The 10,210-nt window shown below is 42.8% G+C and overlaps 2 protein-coding genes across 2 annotated transcripts in view; one reads left to right on the top strand and one right to left on the bottom strand.

The window, feature by feature from the left end:
* Nucleotides 1-8,838: 8,838 nt before the first annotated feature.
* Nucleotides 8,839-10,210, bottom strand: part of T265_14023 (hypothetical protein) — a gene marked incomplete at both ends in the record, with an annotated part of 13,485 nt that continues 12,113 nt past the window's right edge. The window contains 2 exons of the mRNA XM_009171662.1: nt 8,839-8,951; nt 9,314-9,507. Of these exons, the coding sequence (XP_009169926.1) occupies nt 8,840-8,951; nt 9,314-9,507 (306 nt within the window). The remainder of the gene's footprint in view (nt 8,952-9,313; nt 9,508-10,210) is intronic.
* T265_06389 (hypothetical protein) overlaps nt 9,182-10,210 on the top strand; it is a gene marked incomplete at both ends in the record, with an annotated part of 4,663 nt that continues 3,634 nt past the window's right edge. The window contains 2 exons of the mRNA XM_009171637.1: nt 9,182-9,231; nt 9,336-9,466. Of these exons, the coding sequence (XP_009169901.1) occupies nt 9,182-9,231; nt 9,336-9,466 (181 nt within the window). The remainder of the gene's footprint in view (nt 9,232-9,335; nt 9,467-10,210) is intronic.

The following is a 10,210-nucleotide window of genomic DNA, read 5'->3' as shown; positions in this document are numbered from 1 at the left end:
GGTTCAAACACAAACGTATCTTTTGTGAAGATTTCATCCTGTAAGTGAAGTCAATCTATGTTGAAAAACCGAGAAGCACTGTACAGCTGTCACATCAACATTTCCCTAAACTCGGAGGCCCGCTACCTTCTGGCTAGTAGTTTGAACACAACCGTTCAACCACGAGCGGCTGACCAGCGGTGTGATTAATTCGCACTTAGACAAGATATCCTCATCCTCCAGTCGCGGGATCCACATCACGTGGTCACACGTGTTGACTGGCTCCTTGAGTAATGACCTCTCAGACGGAAGTTTCACTCATCGGGTGAAATATATTCCTCCACTGAGCTACTTATAGATGGTTGGTAGTGTGAGGACACTTAAAGACGGGGTCCGCGGGATAATATTTGACCAACACTCCACACAGGGGAGCTTGCCAACCGAACCAGTGGCTGTAGTGCAGCCATCCGATTGCAGGTAACATAGATCCTACGTAAGATGATAACAGTAAAAATATAGATTGATCGAATCAAGTAGCTCCATTTGTGGCGGCCAGGTTAGAATCTGAAACTGCTGTCTACTGGAATTGAATTAGCCGCTAATAGCAGGAAAGGTTTTTAACAAGCATACTGAGCTTTTCTCCAAGAAGTGCATTCCACATATATGATTAGCCCTCGAATAAAAGTCGCTTACTACTTTACCTACCTGAAAAACAAAATGTTTCAATAAAACGTCTTATCAGTGAGCTTGAGCTTAGTAAAAGAAGCCTGGAAGAGGGCTATGGTGCATGCCGTCTCTAGACACTCCTGATAAACTGTACAAATAGCACGAATTTTTCAAACGGGTCATGTTAGAGAACGACCATCCGGAATATTTTGTCAGAATACCCAGTGTGGACAACTGGTCACAATCGAAAAGAGAAAGCTTTCCATGCGACTACACTTTCAAGGCGAGAATACGTTTTTCAGCGGAGAGTTCTTCGTATGATTGGACGTCAAAAGCCGGGAAGCGTCGTACGGCTGTTTTATCCTTAATGAAAAGCGCGCAACTCGTGAAGCTCAAGGGACTCCCAGAGTCCGGAATCTGAGACCACCCGTCTTAGTTCGAGTTAGTCAAACTGCTTATCAGCTGATGTGAGCGTTCGAGCTACTGGCCGGAAGTTTTCCGGTTCGAGTCCCTTTGAATTTTGTGAATTATTCAGAGCTGCTGGTTCCCAATCGGAATGAAGCAGATATACGATTCTTCTAAGCATTGATTGGCATCAAACGCACGGCAGAATTAGAAATTCCGAACTATCCTAATGGTCAGGAATTTTCAGACGTTAGGCGAAAACTCTCGGCAAATCGGAATTGCAGTTTTATGAGACTTGAGTCCAACGAAAAACAGATCATTCTATTACTCTTATTGCCCATCAGTTCAACTGTGCATGCAAGCCAAATATTCAGGATTCACGCCTACCCGGATAGAAACACTATTTCTATTTACCCAGGCTCCAAAGTACTTTCTTTCTCATACTCCTAGCTTGAAATTCTGACACTTCTCTTACGTTTCAAAACGTTACCATCGATCTCATGAAATTTTCCATGCCTTTCAAGGAAGAGGCATTCCAATCACGTGACCGTCTAGTGGACTTACTGAGGAGTACCGTTCCAGGAATTTCAATTCACCCGAGTGGTTTGATGATACTGCCCATCCTGTGCCTGCCAGCCTTTCTCCTTCTATATTAGTGAAAATTCTGTCAACATGCGCCTTAGCGACACGATTTCACACATTGGATATTTCGGTAAACTCTGAGCCGATTGTCAACACTACCCTAGGCCGTCAACTGTCTAGAAACTTATGCTGTATTTCCGCGCAGCTGTTGTTATTCTGCAAGTCTCCCTGACAAATTTTTAACACAACGCGAACTAAGAGTGAATCAAGGCATTTTTGTTTCGACCTGACTTTCAGTCGGAACGTCCCTCTTTAGTCGTATGTTCACTATCTTGAAACGAGTCGCTTTCCGTGTGTTCAAGCCTGCCACGAAAATGCGGGAATCCAGTCAACTAGAAAAGAGTCACTGGGGCCACACAAAATTTCTAGACCTGAAAAGTCGGGATAGCGATTCGTTGAGCGGATTTTTCTAGAGGAAGAGAAAAATGCACAACGGCAATGAATGTTGATTGTTCTTCGTAACTCTTCGGGGCCTTCCGGAGAAAATGAGTGAGAAAACCTAAAGCAGACTGATCTGTAAGGTGTAAGCGGAAAATGTAAACAAAATTACATGTCCTGTCACTAAGGTTGCAACGCGAAAGTTGTTCACAAAAACTAAGTTGGAACCCCGCCACCGCCCCGGTAGCTTAGTTGGTTAGAGCGCCGTACTTATAATGCGGAGGTCGAGAGTTCGAGCCTCTCTCGGGGCACCGCCTTTTGCATTAAAACATCGTGCTGTCTCTCTATGGTGCCATAGAATACATTTAATAACTCAGGAGTAGTGCCCACAGGGTCAGTGGACCTTGTCTATCTGAATAAAATAGACAAGAATGGGGTTTTTAAAAAATAGAACAGGTTAATTTCGAGTGGGCTCATTGGTTTTAGAAGGGGGCAATGTATTATCATAACTAGTAAGGAGGAGAGAAGGCTTAAATTGCATACCACTCCGCATCACTACAAAAAATTGTGTGAAATTTTGATTGGGAGGATGTCGCACAAGCTGTGGAGGTATACTGAACGACCCCCTCCCACAGCAAATGCTGACAGGCTTTCATTACAGGGACGCAGATGTTGGAGAGTCTGCCGAAACGGCTTTTTCGAACGAAATGGAACTGTACGGCAGGTTCCTAATTTCAGGTGGTCGCTTTTCCTCAGCTTTGCTGATTACTGGTCCGAGAAGAGTTGATAATTTTAGGAAATATTAGGCTTAGGGTAAAATTTTATTTGATTGCTTGGTGATTATTTCAGCCTTTGGAAGCTGATTTCAAATGGATAGAAATCGTACCAGAGTTTTCGCTGTTATCTTGAAACCTCGATTAGCCTTCTGTGGCCAGTTATGTCAGTCGTCAAATGTCTTTGATGCTTCAGAGTTGGAATTTTGTAAGCCTTCAAACTACTTATGAGTAGTTCAAAACGAATGTGAAGCCTCCGACCGCTGGACGCTTATGAGGCTTTGAGCCTGACACAATTTTCGGCTGAGATGATATCAAAAACCGAAATAGGGTCACAAGTTCACCTGGTAGGCCTTCTGATTACAGAACTAATACAATCATTTCAACAGCTCACATAGCTATCCTGAATGACCCATTTTCTCGCGAAATACTTCTATGCTCATAAAGGAAAGTACTCACAAGTTTGCTGAAAACTCTTCGACAACCCACGACCAGTTTCGCCCTTCTTGGGGCTCATCAAGTAGGCGCAGTCACCGAGTTTCCGTCAACCTTATGTTCTACTCGAACCAATAATTGGACTGATTGCGACAAATGCATTCTTTCAATTAAATTTGGTTTTCAAGGGAGACTCAAGTGAATTTCACGTTCTTCTATTCTCCCCTAAAAGAAAAGCCACTAGAGAGAAATGATCATTCTGGTCTATCCTTTGAACGAGTAGAAATACAACTGTAAGATTTTTATGGAAAATAAAGAAGAAGCATGGCCTTATTTCCAACAAGTCGATTTACACTTGGATGCATGTGAAATTCACCGGAAGTTGTCACTATTTCCTGAAAGCGTGAATCTCGGTTACGATGCAATTTGCACAGATTTTTATCATTTGTTAGGGACTTTTGCCGGTCCGCACATGAGTTCATCAAAGCAAAATAATTGGGAGCTCAATCTACCTTCCCGTACATTTGAGTATAGGTGATGCAATGTTTTGTTATCCTAAAAATCACAGTACGCATGAATTACATCATGGTTTATGCGTACGTACAATTCAGACAAACAATGGCAAACCTGTATGGTATCTAGGTCGTTTTGTCAGCCCATTGGATACAGCGTTTTTAATAATTCTATGCCTAGGAAACGACGCCAACTTGTTAGGAGGTAAAAGTGGGACTTTTACATTAATTTCGTCTACTGAAGTGTGAATCAAACCTCAATTCTGGTAAGTTGTTTTGGATCCGACACGATCGCTTGCTAGGCCAACCGTACTGGGGAGTTTTCAAACGTCTCTGAAACCACGACCGCGTTGTCTTGTGTCCTTAGTCCACGCTGTTCCCTCACTAAGGGGGTGTGGGTTTGTCTCTTAGTGACAGGATAACGCTACAGCCGAATAACCGAGAATATTCGATGAGGACTTTCCTCGAAGTTGGTTGAAATTACAGAGCCACTTGTAATGTACTACTCGTAAGCTTGCTGAAAATCCATCGACAGCCCACGACCGGTTTCGTCCTTCTTGGGGCTCATCAGGTAGGCGCAGTCCCTGGGTTTCCGTCAACCTTATATTCTATTTGAAACCAAATTGCACGAAATTGGCGAATATATACTCAGCTGCAAACTAATTTGGTTAGTAGTACATTTGGTGAGTAGTACATTACAAATAAACATGTATGGCGATATTTCAAATATCGTAGCGACTGAAACATGAGGCGGCCTGGTGCGGCACATTCAGTTGCCTGAGAACATCATAAACGAGAGATTTAGCTGGGTTCCAGGTGAGTCTCTCGAAAGAACCGAATTAGTTTACAGATGAGTGTATATTCGCTAATTACAGAGCCACTTCTTTTTAGGAGGTCACCTTAACATGACATCTAAGTTCCCACACACTCATATGACACACGTCCAAGTCGAATTAAGCGTTTTTTTTATAAAAAATCTATTCGTCAATCGGTCGTAGTTGTTGGATGAAAAAAATAAAAATACAAAAATCACCAGATGGCATTTAGTGTCACGAAAGTTGTTCACAGCAAATTCGCGAACGTGAATTAAATTACCAAGGTCTATCTGAAATTGAGATTTATGGTGCTACTCGGTCGGGTACAGCTCTCATCAAGTTTCAAACGCGGAACTGATTTATGGTCGAACAGGTTATGCTCCGCTGAGTTGAACACACACGGCGGGTAAGAATGAGTCGTGCGGGAGGAACATCTATTCCCTGCAGCCATGACATGTAATGAAACACAGGAGGTAAAGTTGGATTCCTAAGTTCCTATTATCATATTCTCTCATAGCTGTTTACTATCGTATACTATTTCGAGGCATTCGCTAACTTCTACATGTAATAAATTTCATCATGGATTTGTGAACCGATATGGCGACTCACTAGTTGGGCTGTTTGATGAGACTACTATCTGCATCGTGTCAAAGAACTGAATACTTCCCTCGACATATGACATTTTCAGTCGTGAACAATTGTCCTGTCATAGTTGGACTTTGTCAAGAAGTACATTGGAATGCTTTTTTGTTGACAGATAGTTGTAGCCACTAATAATCTCCTAATTAGTTGTGTCAATCATGGTAGTCAATTCATGCACAAGCCTTGATCATGTGAATGATTGGCTGGTTTGTCACGTGATCTATGCAGGAACATATGACTACTCCATAAAAGCAAGGCCTAGCGGCTCAGAAGGGGTTCCAGAGAAGTCTGTCACGAAAAGTTGTATGAAAAAGACAGGTCTGATACGTTTTATAATGCTAAGTTTACGTATTTACCTTATGAATGACGAATTGTACAAATGCCACGTGGAATAAATTCACCCCATTGTTTCAGACTATTTTATCGCTTGCTTAAACAATCCGTCTTTCATTAATTTATGCGCTTTAATCATTTAACCCGTTTTTTGGCTTGTGCACAAATGCCGTTTGAATGCGCGCGCTTCCTGGCTTGCGCACAACTAACCAATCAGAATGCTGGCTTGTGCATGAAGCGCATGCCGCTAATCTCTGAGTTCGGGTTGGTCTGGGTGAACTCATTCGCGTTACCCTATAGGTTATATGTGCAGCGTTAAGCTGTAGAACAGTTGGTTATGAAAATAATACTTAATAGAGGAAAGTGTCGCACTGATAGAACCGAATTAGCACGATCGTAACACAAATGTTCCACACTTGACAAACTAAAATGCAATTTTCAGTATTTGTTGCAAAACGCTAGTGAGCCTTTCTAATTCGATTGAAATTGTCGCCTAGCACTTATGCCACTCAGACCATTTCGTCAAGAGGAGCCCTCAAGATTTCCGGCAGTGAGCCTGGGATTAGTTCTTTACAAACGAGTATTTTCACGCTTAACCGAACGCTAATTGCGGGAAACTGTTCGAGCAAGGTACGATACAGTATTCTTCCGCTTAAAGATTTCTCTCATAGCAGACAGCTTATGGTAGTACTCTCTCGTAGTGAGCAGATTTTCACTACCGAACTGCACTTTTGTGCTGCACTGTTCTACCAACCTCTACAATAGAAAATGCAATTCTTGTGGACGCTGAGTTGTTCGCTGAGCTGAGCAATCGAGATGACAACATCAATGCGTTATTAGGGGACATGGTCGAGCGTAGCGATCGGTCGTTTTCGATCATTGTCGGTGTAGTCGGACTTCGTCACTGGGTTTTATACATTCGGATTAACCAAGACTGGTGTTTGATTGACTTAAAACATTGTCAGTCATCACCCGAACCAAGCACAATCTGATGTTTATTGTGGAGATTTCGTCCTGCAAGTGGAACCAGTCTATGCTGAAAAGCCGAGAAGCACTGTACAGATGTTTCATCCTTATTGGGGATCAACAGCAGTGCGCATCTCACGAAAGTCCGAAGAGTCTCGAACCCGCGACTCCTAGTCAGTAGTTCGGACACTTAACCTTTCGACCACGAGTGACCGATCACCAGTGTGATTCACTCGCACTTAGACAGGATATGGCGCCGCTCGTCCTTCAATCACGGGGTCCACATCACGCGGTCACATGTGTTGACTAGCTCCTCAAGCAACGACTTCTCTGGCGGTGTAGTCGGACTTCGTCACTGGACTTTATACGTTCGGATTAACCAAGACTGGTGTCTGATTCACTTGGAACATTGTCAGTCATGGCCCGAACCAAGCAATATCTGATGTTCATCCTGGAATCAAACACAGTTTACTCAAAATTCAGTGACGAGGTAAAAATTTGAGTGTTGTCCAACTGTTGCTGCTACCAGTGGAATAATGGAAATTACCGTGGTAGTACTGAAATACTCTTTGCACTCAGACGTTACCTTAGCGCTCCCGTCTAATTTTTTGAGACGCTTCCAATGGTCGTCGGTTTGTTCACTGTGCTGGAAAATTCGATTTCAGGGGTTTTGGTTGCGCCACAACCACCGACCCATTGCTAAGCTCTACCACGCTCCCTAACAACGAACTGGTAATGTTATCTCGATTGGCGATGAAACGTTTGCAAACAAATAAACGATCCCCTAAATGGCGTACGACTGCCTATTTTTGACTCGCGAAAATTCTGCTGTCTTAACACTAAAGGCCGACCAGCATTTAGTGTACAGACGTGGATGTACTTTCTTGCCAATTCCTTATTGATTCAACCTAACGTATATGTGTTCACAAACACACAGCCCGACATGTTTTCAAACACACAGACGGGCAGGGTGTTAATACATGAGTACATTACTTGAAAACCTTAAACAAGAAGAAAGAAGTTCGTGGCATGTTGGACGGGTGTGTGAGAACGAATCAGTACTTTGTGAGCTCAGCTCATGCAAAACGAAATCATACTTACCGGACCATTTAGGGATGGAACAGATGAATTTGCACTTTATCGTCTGCTATCATCATTCCCATACTCTGGTCGACCGATGTATGGACAAGTTTGAGTCCATCAACGATGCACACACAACAAAGTGATGTCAGTTGCTAAGTAACTAGTATCATGATAAACAGTGGAGCCACATTAGGATAGCCAAATTAACTTCTGTCGCAGTGTAACTTTTCCTTGATCAAATGCCAAATAAATGATCGGTTGCATGTCAAAATATATCGGAAACGGTTCTATGAAATTCCAGTTCGCTCTTCTGGCTTTAGTTTCTTGTCTTGATTGCTAGTACCTACCCAGGGAAACGTCAGAAGAGAAACAGCTTCTCAGGTGCTTATCCCACAGTTTTAGGGTAAGAATTTGCCATTTCTAAAGATGTTTCAATCTTTACTGCGATAATACTCCTTCTAGCAGAGTCGTTCAACGAGGAATTGAGTAGCACGAAGCGCTGAGAACAAGGTAGAAAAAACCCAGAATAATCAAAGGGTAGGTGATATCTGTCACGGTAGAACAACAACAGTCCCCGGGGATTTTCCAATCGAATGCCGAATGAAAACACAAGTGTTGCGAGTTAGATTTGTTGCAAACAGCACGTGAAAATGGCTTAAAGCGACGAAAGCATCAACCAATTTGGTTGACCAAGCAAAACGCTCGACCCGCAGCAAAAATAGGGATGTACGGACGTGAGGAAATTGTGAATAAAAACAAAACTGGAACAGGGTTTAAAGTAGGACGGAAGGACTTTGGGCTCTTAGAATATGGATTCAAAAGCAGTTAGCGTCACAGCCAGCTGCCAGAGGTTTTTTGCCTTCAAATATAGCTAATTAGATACCTGAGGAAGACATATTCCAAGCGACATTTTACAGACTGTTCAACTTACAGCCAGGCGTACGCTAATCATTCCTAGGTGCGTGATGCTTATCACAGGTTTCCAGGAGGTATTGGTTGGTGTAAAATTCACCAAACATTTTTACAACCATTGGTTAATCGGTTACAAAAAGCATAAAGTCAAAAGAAGCTAACACTTATTTTCATGAAGGAAACTTCTCACTAGGTTGAACCCAAATAGGACCGTTTTCGAGAAATACGCTCATTTGCAAATGAATTTTGGTTCAAGTAGAACATAAGGTTGACGGGAACTCGGGGACCGCGCCTACCTGATGAGCTCCAACAAGGGCGAAACCGGTTGTGGGCTCTCGAAGAGTTTCCAGCAACTTTGTGAGTAGTTTTCTTCATGAAAATATACTGCGATATCTCGAATATCATGCCAACTGAAACATGAAGCGACCTGTCTGCAGCCCATTCAGTTGTAGAATATCGTAAACGAGAGATTCAATTGAGTCTCTCGTGAATACCAAATTGATTTTCACAAATCAGTTTTGTTCTCTTCGAGGGGGTCGACTGGGTTGTACGCTTCTTTTGGCTTTATTGTGTAGTGAAAAAATGGAGCCATTTCTTGGATGAAGGCCACGCACTGGCTTGGTGGTGCCAAATACAAAGAATGAAGAACCGTTTGGACTCGTACTATTTAATCGAATTAACATGTGCCTTGTGAAATAGCCAAACCATCGCCAGTTTCGAATACAGTGCAGTGACCTTCTCACTTATTCTTCAAAGAACGAACCCACCTTACTAAAATGAAAAAAATCGTTCAGCTGTAACACGCTTCTGGCGCCTAGCTGCCGTGCCACCGGAAAGAAGCACGAGGGCTGGGATACTGCCAGGTTGGACAACACTAGACAGGGGAAGTTGAGAGGCAGATGTCGAACCACGGACCATCCGGTCAGTAAATTTTCGCTTTAACCACTGAGTCATCTCACTCCCTAACTCAAATGGATGAAGCAATAAAAAGTTGAAAGTTCTCCTCTACTTACACTATAGAGATAACATATCAGTAAAGTATGTCTCACCACAACCACTCAAAGAAAGGTGAACGTATGGTAGCTTTGTGGTACGCTTTAAAAGTTACTGTTGCAATTGAACAACTAACTTCTAAGGGGGCAGGTAGTCACCACTTTGCCCTTAAGCATTTGAAAGTACCTTTAAAAACACAATACTCTCCAGGGAATGGCCACCGCGAGAAATGACACAAAATTTTAATGGGATGCAGTCACGTTATGGAGTCTAGAGGTGAGAGATGTCTTTTCAAGTTGGACTCTTCCATTGTACAACCTTATTAATGGCATAGTGGAAGGTTGCCTCGCAGAATATTTATTCCTCCGGATTTGTTCTGAACTTGAGAATTAACAATTCCGTTTTCAACCACCAGCTATATACCGGCGTAGTACACTACTCAAAAGGTTGCTGAATACTCTTGAACGGGTTACAACCAGTTTCGTCTTTCTTCGGGCTCATCAGGTTTGAAGTTGTTGAAGGGTTTTCAGAAACCTAATTGGAAGTGTACTGTGTTGTGACATCTGTGGTGCAGCAGATTTCGTTGGAGAAGAACACCATGAAAGAGAGACTCAGCTGGGATTCAGGGAAGTTCCCCCTTGAAAACCATGTCGGGATGGGGATGAGTGTATTCTTC

This window comes from Opisthorchis viverrini (assembly GCF_000715545.1).
Source record: "Opisthorchis viverrini unplaced genomic scaffold opera_v5_130, whole genome shotgun sequence".
In the NCBI taxonomy this organism is placed as follows: Eukaryota; Metazoa; Platyhelminthes; class Trematoda; order Opisthorchiida; family Opisthorchiidae; genus Opisthorchis; species Opisthorchis viverrini.
The sequence above is the reverse complement of the archived record's forward strand: the minus strand, read 5'-3'. Positions and strand labels throughout refer to the sequence as shown.